General features: G+C 46.0%; 1 protein-coding gene across 1 annotated transcript; it reads left to right on the forward strand.

Moving 5' to 3' along the window:
• Positions 1 to 57: 57 nt before the first annotated feature.
• On the forward strand, positions 58 to 27,321 carry NARS1 (asparaginyl-tRNA synthetase 1). The gene is made up of 15 exons (XM_081881517.1): positions 58 to 251; positions 4,485 to 4,567; positions 4,906 to 4,971; positions 5,817 to 5,909; positions 7,109 to 7,198; positions 11,382 to 11,460; positions 13,359 to 13,429; positions 14,505 to 14,591; positions 17,005 to 17,226; positions 17,868 to 18,067; positions 20,053 to 20,188; positions 21,347 to 21,460; positions 22,352 to 22,483; positions 24,252 to 24,383; positions 26,117 to 27,321. Exons 1-15 carry the CDS (start codon positions 209 to 211, stop codon positions 26,246 to 26,248), a joined length of 1,680 nt encoding a protein of 559 aa, XP_081737643.1. The 5' UTR covers positions 58 to 208; the 3' UTR covers positions 26,249 to 27,321.
• The last annotated feature ends 205 nt before the right edge of the window (positions 27,322 to 27,526 follow it).

A 27,526-nucleotide genomic window follows, 5' to 3' on the forward strand; every position in this document is an offset into this window, starting at 1 on the left:
GCGGCGCCGGGGCGGAGCGCAAAGCGGAGCAGCAGCGACTGCTGCGGCAGCCGGCCTCGCTTTGCGGCAAGGGCGGGCTTGTGGGCGGGCAGGCCTGATGCAATCTCCCTGCCGGGAAGCGCAATCCCCTTCTTGAAAAGGAAAGGGAAAGAGGCGGCCGCCACCTGTCTGGTTCGAGGGGCGCGCGGCGCTTTACGCAGGAGCAGCGATGTCTCTGGAGATCCTCAAGCAGACGGGCGCGCTGGCCCTGGGTGAGTTTGTGGGGTGTGTGTGGGTGTGTGTGTGTGTTTTTGGCAAAGAGAGCCCGGCAGGGAAGCCTTCAGAAAAAAAAGGCCCTGGGATCTGGCAAGGGCAGGCGGAGATCCTGTCTCGATCATAAGCAATAATAATAATAATAGAAATAATGCACGTTGGGTGAGATGGCGCAGCTGCAAAAAGGGCCCAGGAATAAAAGAAGCGCGTCCTCCTCCTCCTCCTTTTGCCATTGTAGCAACTGCAGCCCTGGCCTCGGATGAATGAGGGGCCCGCCATCTCCCCGCGTCGGAACCAGATTTCAAGGCCCCGAGGCTTTTGGCTGCGCGCTCCGTGCGCCCTAGACCTTTCCTTCCCCATCAGCAGCTGTTTAAAAAAAGACCAGCTAGCGGCTGGTCTTAAAGGATTTAAATGGCTACTTATAGACCCGCCCTTCTTCCCCTGCTTTCCTTGGGAAGAGGCGCTGCACGCGATTGTATAGGTTTGCTGGTGCCTCGGGGCAGGGGACCTTTTCTGGTAGTCACCCATTTCCCCTGCCTGCGCTATAGCCACGTCCACTTCTACCCCTTGCAACGCAGGCAATCGGTGCAAGGGAGGATGGGATTCTTCTGTCTCCTTCCAGCCAGCCTCTTGTCGGGAAAAGCGGCTTGTAGCAATGAGTTAAAGAAATGCAGCTTACCAGAGTCATCCCGGGGGGTTGGAAAGACGGGGTTCAACTTGCCAGACATGTTCTGGCGCTTGGAAACGGGTCTCCTCCTTCCTTTTTTATTACTCATGTTGGGTGGGGTGTGCCAAGCGACGTCCAGGCACAAGGAGAAGCTGTATTAGCAGGCTTGGGGGGTGGGAAGGTATTAAATATCAGATATTTAAGAGGAAGGACCCTCACCATCCCAAAAAAGAGCCTAATAAGGACTACTCGGTGTGCAAATGGATTGTTACTGGGGTGAAGGGTGGACAACTAGGAAGGAGGACAATTGTGCTGAATGGATTTAATTTAATTCAAATCGATTTAAATCACTAGTCAGTAAGACTTGATTTAAATCATTTTTTATTTTTATTTTTACAGAAAGACTCATTCTTGCTGGTATAATCTTAATATTTACAACCAGAGGAAGGTTTCATTTTTGGAATAATAAATGTTCAGAGTAGTTTTTACAGTTATATTAAAAATTACAGATTTTCTTATACAGTACTGTTAGAAATACACAGACAGATAATTATGAAATTCTTGTGAGGTTTAATAAGTTAACTTATATTCGGGCAACTTCTGCCGTACTTTGTTGGAAGGAGAAAAATAATAATTTGCTTAATAACAATTTAAACAATTTTATTTAACTAAAGTAATAACATTATAGCATATGTATCCATGTTGGTTAACTGATGTGGTTAAACTTTTTTTAAAAAACAAAACAAAAACTTAGACTGAGTTTTAGCACACATGAAAAACTTAAAACAAATCCTTATTTCCTGATGAATAGCTTTTGGACTATAATGTAACTTAAACAGAAAACTATCTTTAGAAAGATTTTTCCTCCAAAAGCATTTTGTTTTAAAAATCTGATTTAAATAATAACAATCCAATTTAAATATAATTTTAAAAATCATTGATTTTTATCCACCCTGAAATTGTGTAAGGCAGAGCTTTGCGCTGCCACACTTTGTGGTAGGCCCTCGCTTGTCATTTTCGCAGCGAAGTGACTGGCCTTTTAGCCGCTTTGGGGTGGCTGACTCCCTTTTCAACTACAAATCCACAGACCACCTGAAGGAAGCTTGTGGGACACAGAATTGGAAGCCCGGCCTTAGGTAATGAGAAGAAATGTTATGGAATCAACTTGCCTTTCCTGCTCTGTAGGTTTGAGGCTGGCAGTGCACTTGGGGGGGGGGAATTAACTCTCCCCTCAATTGGCAGTGCTAAAGGAAGGTTTAGGGGGCGGTAGCTGCACCCCAAACCTGCACTGTGCTCTTGTTGAAACCCTAAAGCAGCAGCAGTTGATGTTGTTGAATTCCAACTCCTATCATCTCTGATTGATGAAAGTCCAGCAAATCTGGAGGACACCATATTGATATCCTCTGCTCACTCTCTCTCTATTTTTTAAAGAAAAATGAAACAAAGTGGTATAGATGCCTTTTTTGTTAGCATGTCCTGGGCATTCTCCATATCAGTAGAACATGGCTTTTAGTTTAAAGCAGATAACATTAATATTACTTTATTTCTATCCCACATCCCCCCCTAACAGGGACTCAAGGTGGCTTATAGATAAAATAGGAATAATTGGAAAAAAATAAAAAAAATTGTCCAGTAGCACCTTAGAGACCAACGAAGTTTGTTCTGGGTATAAACTTGTGTGCATGCACACTTCTAAAGATAAATGTATGCATACGAACACTTATACCCAGAACATACTTAGTTGGTCTCTAAGGTGCTACTGGACAATTTATTTATTTATTTCGACTGCATCAGACCAACAGGGCTACCTACCTGAATCTAGAAGATAAAATAGAAACAGCTAAAGACAGAGGTAGGGACGCGGGTGGCGCTGTGGGTCAAACCACAGAGCCTAGGACTTGCCGATCAGAAGTTTGGGGTTTGAATCCCCATGACGGGGTGAGCTCCCGTTGCTCGGTCCCTGCTCCTGCCAACCTAGCAGTTCGAAAGCACGTCAAAGTGCAAGTGGATAAATAGGTACCGCTCCGGCGGTCAAGGTAAACAGCGTTTCCGTACGCTGCTCTGGTTCGCCAGAAGCGGCTTAGTCATGCAGGCCACATGACCTGGAAGCTGTACGCCGGCTCCCTTGGCCAATAAAGCGAGATGAGCGCCGCAACCCCAGAGTCGGCCACAACTGGACCTAACGATCAGGGGTCTCTTTACCTTTACCTAAAGACAGAGGTGGAGGGGAAAACAAGCAAATCATTATAGATAATAAAACCGAAACTGTACAGAGTCTTCTTTTTAGAGCCAAAAGGACATTGAAGTCTTTAATACTGGGCTTCTTTGGGAAGGATGGTGCTGCAATAGAAAAGCTTGATTTTGGCCACAGCGGCCTGGTCTGCCACACTTGGTGAGGGTCCTTGAAGAAGGGTCTTGGATGCCTTATTACAGGTGTCAGCAACCTTTTTCAACCATGGGCTGGTCCACCGTCCCTCAGACCATGTGGTGGGCCGGACTGTATTTTGAAGGGGGAGAAAATGAACGAATTCCTATTCCCCACAAATAACCCAGAGATGCATTTTAAATGAAAGGACACATTCTACTCCTGTAAAAACATGCTGATTCCTGGACCATCCATGGGCCGGAGTGAGAAGGCAATTGGGCCGCATCCGGCCCACAGGCCTTAGGTTACCTAAAGGTAAAGGAACCCCTGACCATTAGGGCCAGTCGTGACCGACTCTGGGGTTGTGGCGCTCATCTCGCTTTACTGGCCGAGGGAGCCGGCATACAGCTCCCGGGTCATGTGGCCAGCATGACTAAACTGCTTCTGGCGAGCAGCGCTCAGAAACGCCAGAGCGGTACCTACTTATCTACTTGCACTTTGATGTGATTTTGAATTGCTAGCTTGGCAGGAGCTGGGACTGAACAACGGGAGCTCACCCCGTCGCTGGGATTCAAACCGCCAACCTTTTGATTTGCAAGCCCTAGGCTATGTGGTTTAACCCACAGTGCCACCCGCGTCCCTAGGTTACCTACCCCTGCCTTATTATATGCTTCCTCCACACCTACTAACGCCATTCTGTTGTGTATGGGTGGAGCTGTTTGGGCTACTTAAGAGTTGTTGCTCAGAGAATGAGTTCATTGGTAGCCATTCCAGAGAGGAGATTAGTACCTTCTTCTCTGCATGCTCTCCTAGCCGAGTCTGATCCATCGACAGTCTCCATCTTTAAATGTTGGACTGCCAGCTCCCTTGAGCCCCATCCAGCCTGGCCGGTGGTCGGCTGTGAAGGGAGCTGAGAGTCTTAGCGCCTCCAGAGCAGCAACAGAGGTTCCCCACCAGTTTTTAGAGATAATAATAATAATAATAATAATAATAATAATAATAATAATAATTTATTTATTATACTCCGCCCATCTGGCTGGGTTTCCCCAGCCACTCTGGGCGGCTTCAAACAGAATATTAAAATACAATAGACTATTAAACATTATTGAGTGCAAAGGAACCGTTTTGTGTAAATGGATTTCTGTGTGAATGAATGTGTGCTATGTGCAAGACTCCTAATTTCCATGCCTGCTTTTACAGGAGAGGTCTATGTCTCTGATCGAGAGGGAAGTGACGTTACTGGAGACGGGTCACAGGAGAAGCCTTACAAAACAGCTCTGAAGGTACCTGACAAGCCCAGTTTAGGTTCTCCCATTTCCCCCCAGGAGTTCACATCCAAGGCCAGCCAGTGGGCTTATTCTGTGGTGGTTCCTGAGGTTACGGCAGCTGCAAAGTGCTTGGTGCAACGGTGCTTGCAGCAGTTTGCACAATGTCTGTGATTGCCTGCTTTGTGCATCCTTAGCATTTGTCTGCACAATGGGGTTCCAAAGAGCATTCAGGGCAGCTTGCCAGGTGCATTTTGGGAGTTGTAGTCTGACAGTGCGCTGGCTGCCCCTGCTTTTAGAACTGGCTGTCTTAAAAAATAAAACAAAACTTATTCCATCCTTTTCTCTTTTTAAAGGCTTTGCTGTCTGCCGGAAAGGAGCCGTTTCCTACGATCTACGTGGACTCGCAAAAAAAAGACGAGGTTGAGTATTAATGGGTGTTTTTCTGCCGTTTCCACGGTGAAAGGATTTGGTTTCTATTGGCAGTAGATTCAGGACAGACAAAATATAGAGTTTGCACAACAACACATAAGAATTTGCAATATGTAGTGATGGCACTCGCTTAGTTAGCTTTAAAGGGGGATTAAACAAATTGATGGAGGATTAAACAACGGTGACAAAAAGGTACCTCCGACAAAATGTTGCAGTGTGGAGTACTCTGTTCACTATACCAGTCAGCCAGCCACACCCTTTCCCTGAGACTCCATTATGTTATTTTCCTCCTCCTCCTGCTTTTGCTAATATATTGTGTTTCTGCAAAACTTTGGGGTTCTCTCAATCTTGCTGGATAACTCCTCTTGCCCCTGGATGGTGCAGTTTTGACAGTGTAAATAATAGCACTTATTTTCTGAACATTGGGGAAAGGGGATGATAGCTCTAAGGAACCTTTGAGTCATCTGGCTGGCCACTAGACGGACCCTGGGGGAGAGCCAGTGTGGTGTAGTGGTTAAGAGCGGTATATTCGTAATCTGGGGAACCGGGTTCGTGTCTCCGCTCCTCCACATGCAGCTGCTGGGTGACCTTGGGCTAGTCACACTTCTCTGAAGTCTCTCAGCCCCACTCACCTCACAGGGTGTTTGTTGTGGGGGAGGAAGGGAAAGGAGATTGTTAGCCGCTTTGAGACTCCTTCAGGTAGTGATAAGGCGGGATATCGGATCCAAACTCCTCCTCCTCCTCCTCCTCTTCTTCGTCTTATGTTTTCACCGGAAAGCGAAAGCATAACTCTCTTATTTATGCTTTCGCTTTCTCTTCTTTTCATCTGCCCTAGAGATGGGATACCATTTCCAAGACCCAGTTGAAGAATGTCAAAAAGCTGTGGCACAGGGAACAACAAAAAGCTGAAGCGAGAGAAAAGAAAGAGGTAAGGTTTGCAAACGTTGCTCCTTTTTCTTGTGGCATCTTCAAGACTCCCAGTGGAGGTTTAACAATCCCCCCAGGGAATTCTGGGAACTGTGGCTCAAATGGGGCCTTAATCATAGAATAGAATCATAGAGTTGGAAGAGACCACAAGGGCCATCGAGTCCAACCCCCTGCCAAGCAGGAAACGCCATCAGAGCACTCCTGACATATGGTTGTCAAGCCTCTGCTTAAAGACCTCCAAAGAAGGAGACTCCACCACACTCCTTGGCAGCAAATTCCACTGTCGAACAGCTCTTACTGTCAGGAAGTTCTTCCTAATGTTTAGGTGGAATCTTCTTTCTTGTAGTTTGGAACCATTGCTCCGTGTCCGCTTCCCTGGAGCAGCAGAAAACAACCTTTCTCCCTCCTCTATGTGACATCCTTTTATATATTTGAACATGGCTATCATATCACCCCTTAACCTCCTCTTCTCCAGGCTAAACATGCCCAGCTCCCTTAGCCCTTCCTCATAAGGCATCGTTTCCAGGCCTTTGACCATTTTGGTTGCCCTCCTCTGGACACGTTCCAGTTTGTCAGTGTCCTTCTTGAACTGTGGTGCCCAGAACTGGACACAGTACTCCAGGTGAGGTCTGACCAGAGCAGAATACAGTGGCACTATTACTTCCCTTGATCTAGATGCTATACTCCTATTGATGCAGCCCAGAATTGCATTGGCTTTTTTAGCTGCCGCGTCACACTGTTGGCTCATGTCAAGTTTGTGGTCAACAAGACTCCTAGATCCTTTTCACATGTACTGCTCTCAAGCCAGGTGTCACCCATCTTGTATTTGTGCCTCTCATTTTTTTTGCCCAAGTGCAATACTTTACATTTCTCCCTGTTAAAATTCATCTTGTTTGTTTTGGCCCAGTTCTCTAATCTGTCAAGGTCGTTTTGAAGTGTGATCCTGTCCTCTGGGGTGTTAGCCACCCCTCCCAGTTTGGTGTCATCTGCAAATTTGATCAGGATGCCCTTGAGTCCATCATCCAAGTCGTTGATAAAGATGTTGAATAAGACCGGGCCCAAGACAGAACCCTGTGGCACCCCACTAGTCACTCTTCTAATGCTAACGTTCCCATTGGTTCTAGTGTTCCCAGATCACTCCCCACATGCTTGCGTTAAGAGTAGAGTCTCGACTAAACCACTCTTTAAAACAACCCGCAGGAAGAAGATCTCCTGCGCCGTGAAAAGAACTTGGAGGAAGCAAAGAAGATAATCATTAAGAATGACCCCAGTCTCCCAGAGCCCAAATGTGTGAGTAAGGCTTGAGTGCTTTTGCAGACAACCTTAACCAGCTCTTTTTAGGCTGTGAGGGGAGAGCGCTTGTAAATGACATACGCTAGGGGGTGTAGGCAATGTGGTTGCTCCCTTATATTGGTCTCCCAACTCATCCCTTCATCCCTGGCCCATGGGATTGGGAGTCCAACAGTATATAAAAAAGAAAAAGGTAAAAGACACTTGGACAGTTAAATAATAATAATAATAATTTATTATTTATACCCCGCCCATCTGGCTGGGCCTCCCCAGCCACTCTGGGCGGCTTCCAAAAAAATATTAAAATGCAGTAATGCATCAAACTCCCTGGAAAAGACCCTGGTGCTAGGAAAGATGGAGGGCAGAAGGAGAAGGGGACGACAGAGGACGAGATGGTTGGACAGTGTTCTCAAAGCTACCAGCATGAGTTTGACCAAACTGCGGGAGGCAGTGGAAGACAGGAGTGCCTGGCGTGCTCTGGTCCATGGGGTCACAAAGAGTTAGACACGACTAAATGACTAACAACAACAACGCATCAAACATTAAAAGCTTCCCTAAACAGGGCTTAAGTCTAGTCAAAGGCGACTGTGGGGTTGCGGCACTCATCTCGCTTTGACGCTGAGGGAGCCGGTGTTTGTCCATGGACAGCTTTCTGGATCATGTGGCCAGCATCACAAAACCGCTTCTGGTGCAACGGAACACCGTGACAGAAACAAAGAGCGCACGGAAATGCCGTTTACCTTCCTGCCTCAGCAGTATCTATTTATCTACTTGCACTGGTGTGCTATCGAACTGCTAGGTTAGCAGGAGCAGGGACAGAGCAACGGGAGCTCACTCCATTGTGGGGATTTGAACCGCCGACCGTCTGATCAGCATGCCCAAGAGGCTCAGTGGTTTAGACCACAGCGCCATCCACGTCCCTTGCCCAGCAATGTAGCCCAGGTTCCACACCCCTGATTTAAAGCGATAGCAGGAGGTTCCAAACGTTGAATGGGAATCTGTATTGTGCATGTTTATAGTCTAGCACATTCAAAATAAACTTAGCTCTCTTTTTTCGGTGTTAGAAACCCAAGTATTTCTAAACATCTGGATCATTAGACAAATGCATGGCAGATAAGCGCATATAACAATGGCTGCTAGCCACAGTGGCTATATTCCACCTCCGCTCTCAGTGTGCCTTTGAATACCAGATGCTGAGAATCATAGAATTGGAAGGGACCCCTAGGGATCATCTAGTTGAACCCCCTGCAATGCAGGAATCACATTTGGGAAGAGGACTGTTGCACTTGGGTCCATAATAATAAATTTTATTTATACCCCGCCCTCCCCAGCCAAGACGGGCTCAGGGTGGCTAACACCAGCTATGTAAAGAATTGATTAAAATACAACTTAAAAACAAGATTAGAATACAACATTACGACCTTAGAGAAAGGATTCAATGTATATAATGGGATATGATAAGTAAAAATGGAAAAATGATAAATTTTAAGAAAGATATGAACAATATTTAAGAGAAATGAACAAATAACTTGCTGAGATACTTAATGAAATTGGAAGGTGGGTAGGGGGGTGTGGGGAAGTCACTGAAAGAAGGTAATGAATGTAAGACTATGAAATTACAGATGTTTTGTTTTGTGTTTGTTTTATATGTGTGTGTTTGTCTGAAAAAGCTGAAAACCCAATAAAAAATTTTATTAAAAAAAAAAAATAGAATACAACATTAAACTGCAGCCTCATTTCAGTAGAAACTCAAATCAAAAACTTTTGGGGGATGAAAACGTCAAATCTTCACCAAGGCCAACTATCCAGACTGGTCCTACGTGGGCCAGAAAAAAGCCAGGGAAGTCCCCAAATAGGAGTTCCATTACAGAAGGAGAAAGGAAAAAGGAAAGAGGGGAAGGGGATCAAGTTGATTCCAAGCCAAAGGCCAGGCGGAACAACTCTGTCTTACAAACCCTGCAGATGTCAAATTATGTAAGCCTCTGGATCCATGCCTTAACGCAGATTAAAATCTCTGCTTCGTCCCAATCATGCCCTGAAATGGTGGGGGGGGGGACCCTTCCCTGATCGTATGACTGGATGCTTAAAGGGCAACTATCTTCTTTGGTGATCATTCGTACCCGAGTAAGATTGTCTTCCATGAACATGGCTTTAACGAGTCCGTAAGTGACTGTGGAGACCAGTTCTGGACCCACACGTCCTTCCACAGTGGGGACATAGGTTTCCGGGCGGGAGTTGATCACGGTGAGGGTTTGCCAAGCGTGCCTTCCTCTTAGCGTGTTTCTCTCTTTTCTTCCTGAGTTCGAGCGTCTTCAAAGCCCCTGCCACCTTTGGTAATGGCTGTTCTCCAACTGGAGTGCTCGCAGGCCAGTGTTTCCCAGCTGTCAGTGCTTATACTACATTTTTTAAGATTTGCCTTGAGAGAGTCTTTAAACCTCTTTTGTTGACCACTAGCATTACACTTTCCATTTTTAAGTTCGGAATAGAGTAGCTGCTTTGGTGGACGATAAATCAGGCATCTGCACGACATGACTAGTCCAACGAAGTTGATGTTGAAGAATCATTGCTTTGACACTGGCGATCTCTGCTTCTTCCAGTACGCTGGCATTAGTTCACCTGTCTTCCCAAGTGATGTGTTAAAATTTTATCAGCATGCTCCAACTTAGGCCGGAACTATGTGAGAGACTGCCTCCTTCCCTTCTTTGTTGTTAAAGTCAGCAGAAGGGGCCCTCATTGTCGTTCTGCTGCTATCAAGTTGGGGGGGGTGGCATTCTCTGTGGCAACCCCTGAGTTGTAGAATTTCCTCCCCACAGAGGTGTTATACAGCTTTCGGTGAATGCTAAAAATGGAACTCTTCAGCACCTGAAACATGCTTCTGTAATCTGTTTTAACTGTTGTTGATACCAAATTTCAAATTGTTGTAACCCCACCCTGGAACCTGCTGGTGATTCAGGGTTTAAGAAATTTGATGATGGTGCTTTAGGGCTTTTCTGTCCAATAAGCATGCGTGGGGTTGCAGCCGCCATGTGTTAGCTGTGGAAAGTGACCTTGAGTGCTTGTGTCCAGGCAGGCTGCCAAATTTAGCTTGCAGAAATGCATGGAATTGGCTTCCCAGCTCACTGAATCGTTCCACCTCCTCTGGCAGGAGAATTGGATTGGAAAGAATATTTTTCCTTCCACCAAAAAGAGCAGACCAGGAAATCCATCTAGATTTTGACACATTTGAGGTTAGACTCAAACTACCGTATTTTTCACTCCATAAGACACACTTTTTTCCTCCTAAAAGGTAAGGGGAAATGTCTGTGCGTCTTATGGAGTGAATGCCTATGGGTGGCGGGGGGGGGGGGATCTGCTGCAGTCGCGAGCAGAGGATCCATGGTTCCCCTTCCTTCCCTCCTCCGTGGCTCACTTTGAAGCAGCAAAGCGGGAGAGGAGCTGCTTACACGGCTGTAAGTGGCTCCTGTCCGGTTGGCTGCTTTAAAGCGAGCGTGCTCTTCCTCCCTCCTCCCCCGCTTAGGTCGCTGAAAAGCAGCAAAGCGGGAGAGGAAAGGAGCTGCTTACACGCCTGTAAGCTGCTCCTGTCCGGTTGGCTGCTTTAAAGCACATGGATCCTCAGGATTTTTGCATTGGGTCACCCCAAGTTCACCATCAGATCACATAGCATGACCATGGCTACAGCCTGCACCAAAAAAATCATGCACCCGCTGTTGCCTGGGGCTGCAATGGCGCAAAAACATGGTTACAAAGCACAGATCCACGTGGATTCTCAGGATTTTTGCATTGGGCTACCCCAAACTAACCATCAAATCACATGTCTGCGGCCACAGCATGAACCACAAAAATCATACATCCACTGTTTCGTTCAGAATATTTGTTTTCTTGTTTTCCTCTTGTAAAAACTAGGTATGTCTTATGGTTAGGTGCGTCTTATGGAGCGAAAAATACAGTATTTGCTCCTTGTCTTGTGACATAGATTGGTTGGTCCTGATACAGCTGGCGAAACTTGGAGTTTTTCTAATGTGTCTTGCTTTGCTTTTCATGTAAACGGTATCTGAGGAAAAAAGCAACAACACTCAAGGAGAGTTTCTTTCGTATTCTTGACTCGGTGTTAGGCAAGCAATCTGTGTGTATATCTTGATAATATTTTCAAAGAAAAACAACTTACTCGGCTGCTTTCTAACAGGTGAAAATTCGTCACTTAGAGGCCCACAGAGGAGAGAGAGTCAAGGTCTTTGGCTGGGTCCACAGGCTGCGTAGACAAGGTGAGTGCTGTGTTAAAAGGAACCAGTTCTGTAAAGGGGGAACAACAAACTGCCCCTCAAAAGGATTGAAGCCTAGAAAATTTGTGAGAGAACCAGCATCGTTGCAAAACTTCAAGTTGAAGCTTCCTTAGGGAAAGCCAGTTTAATTTAGTAGACTGACGTAGTTCGGGGTATGTATCCTATCTTTTGTTAAGACTTGGGCTGCTGTTTCAGAGCACTTTCCCCTCAGAAAATGACTTAGTTCTTACTTTGCATGCATTTGGTCTCTGCACAGAATGCGATGCTCCTTTTTTATCTCATGGGCCTTTCAGCTCCGCTGTTTGCAAACTGAAACCAATAGTTCAGAGCTGCAGCTTTGCACCTCAGTTAGTTTAACTTCCTTGTGAGGGTGTAAAATCCCTGGTGAGCTCTGTAGTCCTTTGCATCTGTGCATGTGGGCTTATTTTTATCGTGCATATTTTAAGTACAGTAATACTTTAATGGGGTTGCTGTATTGCATCTTGAATTATAGAAGTTTATATTTTTGTGTTTTTGTACTATGCAAACTGCTTAGAAGCCTATTTTGGCATTAAGCGATTAATAATAATAATAATAATAATAATAATAATAATAATAATAATAAATTTTATGTATACCCTGCCCTTCCCAGCCAAGGCTGGGCTCAGGGCGGCTAACAACCAATAATAATAACGAATACAACTTAAAAACAAGATTAAAATACAACATTGAAACAATAAAATGCAGCCTTGTCACAGGAGGAGAAAGGAAAAAAAGAAAAAAGCCACTCTGGGCTGCTTTCAACAGAATATTTAAAACACAATAAAACATCAAACATTAAAAACTTCCCTAAACAGGGCTGCCTTCAGATGTCTTCTAAAAGTCAAATAGTTGTTTATTTCCTTGATATCAGATGGGAGGGTGTTCCACAGGGTGGGTGCCACTACCAAGTAGGCCCTCTGCCTGGTTCCCTGTAAACCTCACTTCTCGCAGTGAGGGAACCGCCAGAAGGCCCTTAGCGCTGGACCTCAGTGTCTGGACAGAATGATGAGGGTGGAGACGCTCCTTCAGGTATACTGGGCCGAGGCTGTTTAGGGCTTTAAAGGTCAGCACCAACACTTTGAATTGTGCTCGGAAACGTCCTGGGTGCCAGTGTAGGTCTTTCAGGACCGGTGTTATATGGTCCCGGCAGCCACTCCCAGTTACCAGTCTAGCTGCCACATTCTGGTGATAACATAGTGATAATAGCAGGCTCCTTGACTTCACTTGTTTCTTAGAACACCCTGGAAGGCTTGGCTTGTTAGGACTTGGCTACATTAGTTCAAAAAACAAAAAACAGTTTTTGAATGCATTTTAAACATGCAACAGCAGATGGAGCTGGAGAGCAAAAAAATAATTCTTTGCAATTTTTCGTAACCTTTTTTCTTTTGTTATAACAATTTAATTTCTGACTTATTTAGAGTGGGGTTTTCCCTGTGTGTAGATTCATCCTTAGTTTCTCTCTTGCTTTCGATCTTCACACACTACATTTGACGAGTGTACAAGCTGTGTACACAGTAGGCGAGCTGCACAAATTAACAAGTATAAACCCTTTTCCACACAAGCACTTGTACCTGTGTTCAGGATAATATGTGTTCAGGATGTGAACAAGCCTGTTCCCTCTTTCTCTCCATGCTTCTTTCACATGCAGTTCCAAGCTCTTCTCCACAAAATAAAATCATATATGTATTTAAAGTGTCGTGGGACTTCTCTCTTCCCCACCCCCTCTTGAAATATTTATCTTCCCTGTTTTGTTTTTTAATAGTAAAATAGTTTTGATGGTTTGGGATGGAAGGGGATGAAGGATGCTTTTCAACGAAAGGAAATTTAAATTCTAACACCTAACGCTTCTTTTTTGCTAGGGAAGAACTTGATGTTTATTGTATTAAGAGACGGCACAGGATTCCTTCAATGCGTCTTATCAGACGAACTGGTAAGCTGCTACACACACTCTCCTCACCCTTCTTTCTCCAACACACACACACACACACACACACACACACACAAAACACCCCTTGCTTTTACTCTTCTTCCACTCCCAAACCCCCAGGGTCACAAGTTAACAAAGAGAAAATACAGAAAAAGCGAGGCTGAGGAGAAGGTCTGGGTGTGCAGCATCTTTGAGTCCTTTTGATAGGTCAAGGATGATGGGAGTTGTGGTCCAGCAATGCGGTGCAGCCAACACACATTTTGGAGAGGAAATTAAATAATGTTCAGGTGTGGAAAGTTTAGAAGAGGACCCATTACGATCCAGTCCGTCCCAGTTCTGGAGTGCTCTGTCCTCAGAATCTGGCGGCCCACCGGAAGTTGAGTGGGACAAGACTGCAGCGATCATCCAACACATTGGATTACAATCGCTAAAACAGGCAGAAAAAATAATAATTAAGTGGTCCATCAAGATCTCTTAAGACCCTCAGAAATCTTCAAGCGGTCTGGTGAGAAGAAAGTTTGGGAACCACTAAGAGAGAACAAAAGGGAGCGATGGGACCTGACGACAAACGGAATTCTATGGCTCAAACATGGCCGCCCCAAGTTCTTACATGGGTGCGGCCATGTATTTTTTTCCTATACAGTTCCTTCTGAGAGCAATGGAACATTGTCAAGTTCTCTTTCTCCCTGGAGGAACTTTCTCTTTCCAAAGTGAAAATGGCAGTAGGAATCTCAGTGTTCTAGCTCCTCTATGATACCTGGGGTTTTGCAGAACAATTAAAAGGGGGGAGGGCAGAGAGGCAGCGCTGAAACCTGCCGACTGCAACCTGCCTGGACTCGGGATCTGATCTGCGTCATGAATCTGCCCCGATCAAATCAGACGAGTCGTCTTTGGAATTCACAACCTATGGATTCCTCCTCCATCCCTAAGCGAGAGACAACTCTTGGCTCTCGTGATGAAGCATTCTAAGTGTTTCCTTGGGAGTGGTGTGCTCCCATCTGCTCTTTATAAAAACAAAAACAGGTAAAAGCCTGGCCCAGACAGCCTGAATTTCCTCCTCTGTTTCTCTCCCTTCTAGTGCCAGTGTTACAATGGAGTTGTCCTCTCAACCGAGAGCACTATTGCTATCTATGGAACTCTCAACCTTCTTCCAGAAGGCAAACAGGTGAGTAAGGGAGTCTGCTTGCTCTCTTCTTGCTCCTGCCAAGGGAAGGGCTCTAGCTGGAAGGTATAGAATTTGCTTTGCATTCCAAAGGTCTTCCGTTTGGCATTACCTGGTGGAGCTGGGGGAGCCCCTTATCTGAACCCCTGGAGAGCCACTGCCACTCAAAATGGCCTCCCTGTTCTGCAGGTAGTAGGGAATGTTTGTTTTTTGTTTTAGTTTAGGGAAGCTTTTAATGTTTAATAGACGATTGTATTTTAATACAGTGGTGCCTCGCAAGACGAAAAGAATCCGTTCCGTGAGGCTCTTCGTATAGCGGTTTTTTCGTCTTGCGAAGCAAGCCCATTGACAGCTTAGCCTGTTAGCGGTTTAGCGGCTTATCAGCGGCTTAGCGGCTTAGGAAAAGGGGGGGAAAGGGGGAAAAACCCCGCAGGAACTCGCAAGACATTTCGTCTTACGAAGCAAGCCCATAGGGAAATTCTTTTTGCAAAGCACCTCCAAAACGGAAAACCCTTTCGTCTAGCGGGTTTTCCGTCTTGCGAGGCGTTCGTCTTGCGGGGCACCACTGTATTTTGTTGGAAGCCGCCCAGAGTGGCTGGGGAAACCCAGCCAGATGGGCGGGGTATAAATAAGTTGTTGTTGTTGTTGTTGTTATAATACTCATCCTCTTCCAAACATGGTATTGCTCCAGGAGATGATCGGACAGGCTTTGGAAACCAATAGAGATTTGCAGATGACATGGCTGGCCTTGGTTAAGTTTCAGAAGTTGATTGTGTGAACTGATTTGCTGTTGGTGTTTTTTTCTTGTGAGAAACATGGTGATTGGCAACTGCCACTGTTGTCTCACAGCTGGAGCATTTCTGGATAAGGTCTCAAAGTCTCTGTAAAGCCACGTTCGATTTTGAGGCTCTGTTCAATGTTTTGAGAGCGAGAAGAGTGCTCAAGACTTGCAGTTTCTGCCGCTAGCAGCTGGAAGTCATTTAGTCCCGTAGACCACGGACTGCATAATTCTGTTGACTATATAGTTCTGATGTGGGGATGGGAATGCAAATAAATGGGTTATCTTGGTTTCAAAGCCAGAAATACAGCATGTATGGCGGTTAAGTGCTGCTGCAGCCATGTGTCAACATCACACGTGTTATTCACCTGCTAAATATATTCCTTGAAAGTTTCTCCCCGCCCCCACAACACCCCGCCATCTCAAGAATAAAGGACTGCCAGGCTGGTTAAATGGGATATTATCAGTGAAGGAAAGAATTTTGATGGCGTTATCCCCCAAGTCTGGTTTTTTCATTGTGATACATAGATTTCAGTAATAATAATAATATAATTTATTATACCCCGCCCATCTGGCCAGGCCTCCCCAGCCACTCTGGGCGGCTTCCAACAGAATATTTAAAACACAATAAAACATCAAACATTAAAAACTTCCCTAAACAGGGCTTCCTTCAGATGTCTTCTAAAAGTCAGATAGTTGTTTATTTCCTTGACATCTGATGGGAGGGCATTCCACAGGGTGGGCCCCACTGCTGAGAAGGCCCTCTGCCTGGTTCCCTGTAACCTCTCAGTGAGGGAACCACCAGAAGGCCCTTGGAGCCGGACCTCAGTGTCCAGGCTGAATGATGCAGGTGGAGACGCTCCTTATAAATTCACAGGAAATGAAATCTGTAATATTAACCAACAGGGGGAGCTCGTGGAGTTATCTAGAGAAAGAATTTAATTTGCCTGAGAAATAACGCCTTGGCCTTTGGGATATTTTTAGTACCAGCCATGTTGTATTATTAGCTCAGATATAAAGAATAAAACCCAAGTTTTTGTTTTCTGAATCTCCGGCTCCATCTGCACTATTGATTTAATGTAGTACCATACCACTTTAACAGTTGTGTCTCTCCCCACAAAGGAAAGAATCCTGGGAGCTTTAGTTTTTGTTAAGAGTGCTTGGTATTCCCCCTGTTCCCCTCCCAGAGCTACAATTCCCAGATTTCTTTGGGAAGAGGGACTGATGGATAAACCACGCTGGAAACTGTAGCTCTGTAAAGGGAGTAGGGGGACGACCCCCACCCTCTCCTGATCTTTGCACGTTTAACTTAAAGACCTGCAGGAAGATTCTTATAACTGTGTTCAACTGATTGGGAAACCTGATTGCAGGAAGGTTTCAGCTTAACACGGTTAGAAATCCTCCTTTGTGGTCTTTTGCGTGAAGTTCAGGAGAAGAGAAAGGGCTTGTGTGGACCTTGGAAGGGCTTGCAGGTGTCCCTGTCCCATTTTAATCTCTGCATGTGGATTTTGGACCACCTGATGTGCTGCTGTTTGCTGGTACAGTGAGCCTTGTTGGTAGTGAGTTGCAGGTAATTTTAACAGAGCATAATTATTTGTGCTCCCATCTCTCTCTCCCTATGCGCACACCCAACCATAGGCTCCAGGAGGCCATGAGCTGTGTTGCGACTACTGGGAGCTCATTGGCCTGGCTCCTGCTGGTGGGGCTGATAACCTTGTCAATGAAGAGTCAGATGTGGATGTGCAGCTGAACAACCGGCACATGATGATTCGAGGAGAGAACATGAGCAGGATCTTCAAAGTGCGCTCCGTGGTTGTGCAGTGCTTCAGGGATCACTTCTTCGACCGAGGGTATTACGAAGTAAGTAGATCCGCTGCTTCGCTGATCTTAAAGGAAGGGTCTCCAGTCTCTGGGATCCCCCTTCCCACTCCAAGAAGTACATCTGCAGCCTTTTATAAAGTTATTATTAGCTCTTTTTTCTCTTCTCTTTTCTTACTATTTTCTGTTTAGATTTACAGTCGTGCCTTGGATCCCGAACGCCTTGGTTCTCGGACGTTTTGGTTCCCAAACACCGCAAACCCGGAAGTGATTGTTCCAGTTTGCGAACATCCTTTTGGAACCCGAACATCTGACAGGGCTTCCACGGCTTTTGATTGGCTGCAGGAGCTTCCTGCGGCCAATCAGAACACACGATTTGGTTTTCAAATGTTTTGAAAGTTGAACGGACTTCCAGAACGGATTCGTTCAACTTTCAAGGTACGACTGTAGTTTGCTTTTTAATTGTGATATAAAAAGTTATAATAAAACTTTTTTAAAAAAAGTTCTTCTTTATTAGATTTTTCTCTTGCTTTTGATACCACAGACTACTTCTGTCCTGTTCTTTCTGAACTGTACACAAAGAATCCAACATTTAGCTCTCGGGCTTAAGTTAGTTCTTCGTAAGGGGGCAGGAAATGGTGTTACTCTGTACATGCATAATCTCATTTCTGCTTCCCTTCTAGGTCACCCCTCCAACGCTGGTCCAAACTCAGGTTGAAGGAGGCTCCACTCTGTTCAAGATGGACTATTTTGGCGAAGAAGCCTTTTTGACACAGTCCTCCCAGCTGTATCTGGAAACTTGCATCCCTGCTCTGGGAGACACTTTCTGCATTGCCCAGTCGTACCGAGCTGAGCAGTCTCGGACCCGCAGGCATCTGGCTGAGTAAGAGACCCTTTTTGTGGCAGAGCTGGGGAACCTTTTATAGCCCTTCAAATATTCCTGAATTACAAACCCCATAATCCTCAGCCCAGTGAATGGCCAGGGATGGTGGGAATTGAACAGAAAGCCTGCAACTTGCACACACACACATTTAACTTGTGCGCTTTCAGATTTGGCAAAACAAAACAAGAAAGAAAATTAAAAAGGGGTTGAGCGTTCAGGAAAAAAGACTTTGCCACCTCCCATTGACTATGTACAATTTTGGTTTTAGGCATGATAATCCGAAACTTAACCCCCATGTCTGTTGCGGGCTTGCTGTAGTTCAGCAGTGTCAGGAGGGCCAAAGATTCCTCACACCTGATGTATGGGGCAGAGCAGTGCTGTAGCGTGAGTTGCCAGTGCCCAGGGCAAGGTCAGCACCGCCAACTGATAAGGCTAGAACAAAGGGGCAATCATTCGGCAACCTACCAAAGTGGGACGGGCTTGGTCGCGAGTGGTTATCTTTCTAAAGCTCATGCAGAGGGTGTCCTAGGAACCGGACATCTCCCAAATCTGCTCCTCAGTCCACCCACACGAACACTGGGAGATTTTCTGTGTGAGGGGGAGGGCATGCCATTTATTATTATTGCTGCTTTCTTCTTTTTTCTTTTAACGATAGGAATAATAAGAATAATAAGAATGCATTTTTATTTATACCCAGCAGCTAACACCAGTAAAATTACAATTAAAAAAAACCCCAATTTAAAATACAGGTTAAAATATAATTTAAAATGTAGCTTCATTTTAATAGTAGCCCATAGATAAGGGGAGGGAAACATAAGGGTCAGACTGAGTCCAAACCAAAGGCCAGGCGGAACAGCTCTGTCTTGCAGGCCCTGCGGAAAGATGTCAAGTCTCGCAGGGCCCTAGTCTCTTGTGACAGAGCGTTCCACCAAGTCAGGGCCAGTACTGAAAAGGCCCTGGCTCAGGCCCTAGTTGAGACCAGTCTAACCACCTTGCAACTTGGGACCTCCAAGGTGTTGTCATTTGTGGACCTTAAGGTCCTCCGTGGGGCATACCAGGAGAGGTGGTCCCGTAGGTATGTGGGTCCTAGGCCGCTTAGGAAGTGGCCTGCAAGTTGTTAGTAACAACTGACTGTTGAGCACTTTGTGTGTGTCGACTTTAAAAAAAAAAAAAGGATTTGACCGACAGGTCATGAGGCTGAGTTGCAGAGGCTTTTGGGCCTAGCCTTGTCGGCTTTTCATAGCTAGAAGGGAGAAGTTCAGTTCAGGTGGCTCTTCCCACCTCTGCAGCAGCGCCACAAAGAGACAGGTACCTGCCTATCTTTTAGAATTGTGAGCCACACTGAGTCCTGTTTAGCGCAGTTCCCATGTTGTGATCTCAGTCTAATAAGCCACCGTTTGCAAGGCTGTGTTTACAGAAAAGGTGCTCAGCTGGTGCTTTTGTTGTCATTTAGTCGTGTCCGACTCTTTGTGACTCCATGGACCAGAGCACGCCAGGCACTCCTGTCTTCCACTGCCTCCCGAAGTTTGGTCAAACTCCTGCTGGTAGCTTCGAGAACACTGTCCAACCATCTCATCCTCTGCTGTCCCCTTCTCCTCGTGCCCTCCATCTTTCCCAACATCAGGGTCTTTTCCAGGGAGTCTTCTCTTCTCATGAGGTGGCCAAAGTATTGGAGCCTCAGCTTCACGATCTGTCCTTCCAGTGAGCACTCAGGGCTGATTTCCTTAAGAATGGAGAGGTTTGATCTTCTTGCAGTCCATGGGACTCTCAAGAGTCTCCTCCAGCACCATAATTCAAAAGCATCAATTCTTTGGCGATCAGCCTTCTTTATGGTCCAGCTCTCACTTCCATACATCACTACTTGGAAAACCATAGCTTTAACTATACGGACCTTTGTTGGCAAGTTGAGGGGAAGCAGTTTGCAGGCAATAAGACTGCGAGTTCCCAACGTGTTTTATATTGAAGGCATCAATGTTCTCCTGCAGATACACACACATTGAAGCAGAATGCCCTTTCATGACCTTTGAAGACCTTCTGAACCGTCTCGAGGACCTTGTCTGTGATGTAGTGGACAGAGTCCTGAAATCCCCAGCGGCTGACATGCTTTATGCCCTCAACCCAGTAAGTGGCAGCGTGAAAAACAAAAGTTCTCCTCTTTTTACTAAAGCGTCTTTGCTTCTAAATCTTCAGGGGCCCAAGGCAACCCAAAGTGACTTACAATCAGAGCTTTTTTCCTAAAAAAAAAAAATGTTTAGGGGTGGTACTCATTTTTACTTGAGAAAAGCACCATCAAATTGGGGTGGGAAATGTAAATGGACAAAAGTACAAAGAACATGCATTACCTCATATTACGTAGTTGACAGCTCACAGTAGCTTCCACATTGGCATGAGGTTGTTTTCACTGACATCTCATATTGAAACACTGCCCCTCAATGAGGCCAAACTTTAATCAGTGAAACGCCACACATCCACATTCCACACTGCTTCACACATTAAACGCTCACTTCCATCTGAAGCTCTGGAGACACCAGAAAAGGAAATGAGGCTGCCATCGGGAGTAGCAACAGAACTGACAATTCACCGTGCTAGAGAAGAAACCCCCCCTTTTTTTTTTTAGTTTCTTCTCCCATTAGATTCACAAAATGTTTAGGGGTATGCGTACCCCTGTGTACCCCCCAGAAAAAAAGCACTGCTTACAACCCAAAGAGACCTACTTTATACTGTAAGCTGATCAGAGCTCTTGTGAGGATGGTTGGGGTACAAAGATGATGAAATAAATGTGTATTGTTTTAATTATTATTATTATTAAGTTCCTAGTATACTTTGGTCTGGGACGCGGGTGGCGCTGTGGGTTAAACCACAGAGCCTAGGACTTGCCGATCAGAAGGTCGGCGGTTCGAATCCCCGCGATGGGGTGAGCTCGCATTGCTCGGTCCCTGCTCCTGCCAACCTGGCAGTTTGAAAGCACGTCAAAGTGCAAGTAGATAAATAGGTACCCCTCTGGCGGGAAGGTAAACGGCGTTTCCGTGTGCTGCTCTGGTTCACCAGAAGCGGCTTAGTCATGCTGGCCACATGACCCGGAAGCTGTACACTGGCTCCCTCAGCCAATAAACGAGATGAGCGCCGCAACCCCAGAGTCTGCCACGACTGGACCTAACGGTCAGGGGTCCCTTTACCTTTATACTTTGGTCCACAAGCTACCATAATTTGCCTTTGCAAATTGTTGCTTTTGGGATACTGTGGTCTTCCTCAGGCCTTTTCCTTCCTCTGTGTTTGCAGAACTTTGAGCCCCCGAAGCGCCCCTTCAAGCGGATGAACTACACAGATGCCCTTGTATGGCTGAAGGAAAATAACGTGAAGAAGGAAGACGGCACATACTACGAATTTGGAGAGGTGAGCCTCTTGGTTTCCTGTTCAGCCTGCTTTTGTCCACTTGTGTTCCTTCAAAATCTATTGCATTGCTTGCTAAGTGTTCTGTGTGGGGCTACCATGCAGAAGAAGGTTGTTCGCAGACATGGGCAGATTTCTGCATCCAAGCAGTTGACCAGGAAGGCCAGTTGAATGGAATACGTGACTCCAAAGTTAACAACAGCTACACTGGCTTCCAGTCCGTTTCCAGATGGAGTAGATAGCAAATACAGTTCTGTGTTTCCACTTCAAGTCTTCCGCCTCTTTTTAAGGGATTCCCCCTCAAATATTGTATTGTATTTCTGTAAACTATGTAGGTTCCCCTGCCCCCCCCCAAACCTGCTGATGCCTCTCTCTTGTAGCTGTTTTAGCTCTATGAGGCATATTTGGAGAATGAGTTTGCTATTAGCCTATAGCAGCCTTGCACAACCTGGTGCCATGCAGATACTTTGGATTCGAACTCGCATCAGCCCCAGCCCCAATTTGCTTCTCGGCTGCCAGGTGATAAGTGGTTTGAAGAGGGAGTCCGTATCTAAGCACATATTGCAGGTAGAGGAACCCCCAACTACAATTCCCATCATCCCAAGCCATGCTTTGCTGTGGGTGATGGGAGTTGTAGTTCTGCAACACCTGGATGGCCAAAGGTTCCCCACACACCTGATTTATTGGTTGCCTATTCAAAACAACGGGGGTTCCAAATCGCAAGCTGAGTTTGCAATCTCTATATAAATAAGTAGCGGCAAGTAACGTGAAATGCCAGGGTGGCTCGAGAAACAGTTCCCTTGAGCAGGGAAGTGGCTTAATGAGCGGAAGCATGGCAAGAGGTGTTCTTAGGCAGTAGATGAGCTAATAATAAGTCCTGTTCCCTGTCCGTAGGATATTCCAGAGGCCCCCGAGAGACAGATGACGGACGCCATTAATGAGCCAATCTTGCTGTGTCGATTTCCTGCTGAGATAAAGTCTTTCTACATGCAGCGCTGCCCTGAGGATCCCCGCCTTACTGAATCTGTCAGTTTGCATTCCCCGCACATATCCCATGCAGGGGCTAAGCCTGGGGAGGGACGGAGCTGTTAAGACATCTTCTTAATGGGTGTTTTTGCCCTCTGTTAAAAGGCTGCGTAGATATATTTTAAGAGAGGCGTGAACATAAGGGTTAGAGGTTTCTCACAACCAGTGTAATCATTAGAGAAGAACACTCCTCTTGAAGCAAGCCTTGTTTTCCAGTTGTTTTAACTACATTAAGAGGCTGGTGTACAATGTCACTGATCTATACTTTAAGGAAGGGTTTTCCAAACTTGGGTCTCTAGCTGGTTTTGGACTACAACTCCTGTCATCCCTAGCTAGCAGGACCCAGTGCTCAGGGATGATGGGAATTGTAGTCCCACAGCAACTGTGGACCCAGGTGTGGGGAACTCTGCTTTTTAAGGGTTACATCACACATGCATGAGCATCCATTGATTTCTGGCACTTGCTGAATGAGGTCTGGTCAGAACAGTCTGCAGAATAGAAGTAGTAAGACTGCGTCACGTCAAATTGCAGGTAGGAGACTCACTATGTGTTTTGAGTGTTCCCTGCATGTAGTAATTTAGCACATCGGAGAGAGCTATGTTAAATTTCTTTCTGATGGGCTCGTTTTCTACATGCAGGGAATCTCTTTTGAACTATGGTCCAGCCTTTAGCACCAATTCCACCTGAAGTCTTGAAGTGATAAGAGCTTAGAATTCTGCCACTCAGTTCTTATGTAGAGTAGCTCTTACTCCATAGAAAAAAAACATTGTATGTTTCTAGCGACACATAGGCTCTAATCTGTGCTGGCTCCTGTATATAATCCTGTGATAATCTCTGCTGGGCCTCGTGGTGCTGAGTGCCTTCCATAAGCTTTAGATGATGGCCCAGCTGTGTTCCTATCTGGACTGGGATAGCCTATCAGTTATGCTCTGGTAACCTCTAAGATAGATAACTGCATCACATTATATGTGGGGCTGCCCCTGAAGACTTCAGAAACTTCAGCTGGTGCACAATTCCATGGTCAGGTCGCTCACTGTGGCAAGATGGTTTGAGCATTTAACACAAATCCTGGTCTGACTGCGCTGGCTGCCAATTAGTTTCTAGGCCCAAATTCAAAGTGCTGGTTTTGACCTATAAAGCCATCAATGGCTCAGGACCGCAATACCTCAAGGACCGCCTCTCCCCATATGAACTGACCTGGACCCTGAGATCATCATCTAAGGCTCTTCTTCATGTGCCTCCTCCATGAGAAGTCTGGGTGGGTGGGGGGTGGGGCAACACAAGAAGAGGAATGTTTTTGCTTGGCAGGGAGAGGAGCTGTACTTTCAGTCCAGTTGTAGGAAGTCTCCAACCCACCTGGGAGCCACAGAAACTGGGTTTGAGGAAACGCCTGGTGGGCCACAAATGCTCCAGCAGCTAATTAACTTGATCCCCTCCCCCTTTTTCCTTTTTCCTTTCTCCTTCTGTGATGGAACTCCTATTTGGGGATTTCCCCAGCTTTTTTCTGACCCACATAGGACCAGTCTGGATAGTTGGCCTTGGTGAAGATTTGATGTTTTCATCCCCAAAAAGTTGTTAATTTGAGTTTCTGCTGAAATGAGGCTGCATTTTAATGTTGTATTTTAATCAATTGTGTTATACCTGGTGTTAGCCTTCCTGAGCCTGGTCTTGGCTGGGGAGGGCGGGGTGTAAATAGAATTTATTATTATTATTAATTATCTGGCTCTTGCTTAAACTGTTCAACATGCTTTGTCCTGCCTCTTTTTAGGTTGATGTGTTGATGCCTAACGTCGGCGAGATCGTTGGAGGCTCAATGCGTATTTGGGACAGCGATGAGCTGCTGGAAGGCTACAAGAGAGAAGGGATTGACCCCACGCCTTATTATTGGTACACCGACCAGGTGCGTGTTGATGGTCCTGTTCCTTTGGCCAACTGTTGCAGCACAGCCACCATGCTCAAACGCAACACGTAGAGTCATAGACCAAGGCAACAACAAACGTTTGGCAGGCCAGTTAGTCTTTAAAGGGCTTAAAAGTTGTTGTTTTTTCACATTTCCCACCTGGCTTTATGTTTTCTGTGTACAACCAAGCCAGAGGCAGTGATGAGTGTAGGATGTTGGAGCAAATTTGATGAGGATAAATCTATCCCCTGATCTTTTGCGCTGGGAGTTTTCCCTGGAAAGGGTGTATTGCCTATTTTGGACCCCACATACGGCCATGCCTCTTCATTCGAAACCATGTCAACGCATTCACAAACCCATAGCATGCTGGGTAAGGAGGATGGAGGACCGAGAGGGGAACTACTGCTCCTCCCTCCTGGCAGCTGCTGCCCCCTCTTGCGAACGGCTACTTCTGCTTCTTCTGCTTCTTCTGAATTGCAACTTGGAGGGCTCATCTGGCAGGAGGAATTTGAAACACTCTCGCTTAGGGGCTGCCTCCTTTTTCTCCAGCTGCTGGGTGACCCAAATGTTCATGCTTGACACATTGTACGTTGCAGATGGCTGGTTTCTGTGGCAGGGGGGTGGCTCCCCTACTCCCCCACCCCACTCGCCGAAGGAGCAATTCGTTCCGATTCGTGCAATTTCCCATTGCCATGCCTGACACGGAGTTCTGCTGTGGTGGCCTCAACTGTAGCGTTCAAAACCTTGGGGAGGTGTTGTCTTTCCTTAACCTGTTTGTTTCATAATTTGCTGAACTGACGCTGGTTTCGAAAACGCCGTGTGTCTAGGGAGCGTGGGCCAATCGGGCTGATCTTAACCCCAGCCGGTGACCCAAGGCGGCAGCACGTCAGGGCTGACAGAGGGGTCTTAGGTGGAGTGCAGGGGCCGGATTTTGTTTGCGATTGCCAGCGCTAGGCAAAAGCTTGAGGTGCTGGTACCCTCCTAACTGCTTGCTTTGGTGCTGCCGCACCACTTCTGAGGATGGACGGGGGATATAAATGCAAATACCCGACCATAAGACGCACCTAGTTTTTAGAGGAGGAAAACAAAAAAATATTCTGAACGAAACAGTGGGCGTATGATTTTTGTGGCCACAGACATGATATGTGATTTGATGGTGAGTTTGGGGTAGCCCAGTGCAAAAATCCTGAGAATCCATGTGGATCCGTGCTTTGTAACCACGTTTTTGCGCCATTGCGGCCCCACGAAACAGTGGGTGCTTGATTTTTTTTTTTTTTTTTTTGGTGTGCAGGCTGTAGCCATGGACATGCTATGTGATCTGATGGTGAATTTGGGGTGACCCAATGCAAAAATCCTGAGGATCCATGTGCTCCCCCCCCCCGGCAGCCTCCTTTATCGCCAGAGTCCCTTATCTCCCTCCGATCGCTTGCCGGCTTTGTTTCAACACCCCCTTCCCTCTTTCTTAAAAAAAAAAAGCACGGTCTGTTTTTTTGCCCCTGGGCAATTCGGCTCCAGGGACCACGCATTCGCTCCGTAAGACGCACAGACATTTCCCCTTACTTTTTAGGAGGAAAAATGTGTGTCTTACGGAGCAAAAAATACAGTAATGCCGGCACCAGGGCACTGCTCTTGGGATCAGGCTGTGAGATGGCTGGAGACAGGCGTGTTTGTGGGTGTTCTTTCCACCTGTCCGCCCATCGAGTGACTTGTTTCTTTCTTGTTTGGCTTTGCAGCGTAAATACGGCACGTGCCCTCACGGTGGCTATGGCCTGGGCTTGGAAAGATTCCTCACCTGGATCCTGAACAGACACCATATCCGGGATGTGTGTCTGTACCCACGCTTTGTCCAGCGCTGCAAACCTTAACCAATGTTGCTCTTGTGGCAAAAGTCCAGCAGTCTTTAAGCAAAACCCTCCTCCCTCCACAGAGCACATCTCATCATCCTTATGAAGCCATCCTGACAGGAAATCCAAGAGATCAACTTCTTTTCCTTTTTCTACCTCCCAACCTTTTCCAAATGAGAATCTGGAAATTTGAATTGCAGTCCACTGATTTCAGAAAACCCTTCTTTCTCCTCCTTTCCCAGATTTTCTCCCCTCATCAGTCCTATTGATGCATTTTAACTTACTGATTGCTAGGATAAACGAGCAGTGTGCAGTACTTAAGAAATGCACTTCTGTAGCAGCACAGAGCCCATAAAATAATCGGGTTGTTTGGTAAAAAGGAGCCAGAAGCAGGGCTTTTGAAAAGGGAATATTTGAGTTTTCTCCCCAAAACAAAATTCATTAGTAAGTGCACAATGTAACATAATATAATATATCTAATACAATAATCTGGGATAGCGTACTGCTACCCTGAGGGACAAACTACATTTAGCCCCCCCAGCTATTTTGGCCGTGGTCAGTGGCATCCAGTTTAAACGTTTTCCCAATCCAACATCAGAGTTCGTAAGAAAATCATGCCATCTCCATTCTTCAGGTAAACAGCTGAAATGTAGAGATGATACTGTTCTCCCCAACAAAACACTCAGCTTGGCAGAGTGACTAGAATGATAAAAGCATTACAGTGTAAAGAACCACCCAACTGAGAGGAGAATTAAACTCTAGACACCTTTTACCTCCTTCCTTAAAAATTTTCAGCCTGAATTCTTAAAAGTGGTGGCTGGGCAGAGGTCGGGCCCTTTAACTCTGCCATGAAAAATTTCTTCATTAACAAAATGCTGCCCTAAAGTTACTACAGCTCTAAGCCGTAGTAACCTACTATTCCCTAATGGGTGACATTAGGGTGGAGAATATGATGGTCTTTTTTCTTTTAGCCTTTCATGTGAAAATCCTGTGTACCTCTTGTGTGGTAGGATATTCCCTGCTTCGGACAACATTGAAAAATCAACCCTAAGCAATTGTACCCATAAGGATCCCTTCCTGCCACTGTATTTTCATTATATCTGCATTTTGAACATGGCACTAATTGATGACTTCACTTGCCCAAGTAAGGATGGCTGCTGTCCAGACTCCCAGTTCCATCAAAACGTTTTCAGCAAATGTTCTCTTGGCAGAAGCCTCCTGTGTTTCACGCTCGGTTAAGTTGCTTTTCAACATGCCTTGTGTTACGTAGTTCAGAAAGATGGTCTGATACAGCTTGCA

This window comes from Podarcis erhardii (genome assembly GCF_964252035.2).
Source record: "Podarcis erhardii genome assembly, chromosome: 11".
Classification (NCBI taxonomy): domain Eukaryota; kingdom Metazoa; phylum Chordata; class Lepidosauria; order Squamata; family Lacertidae; genus Podarcis; species Podarcis erhardii.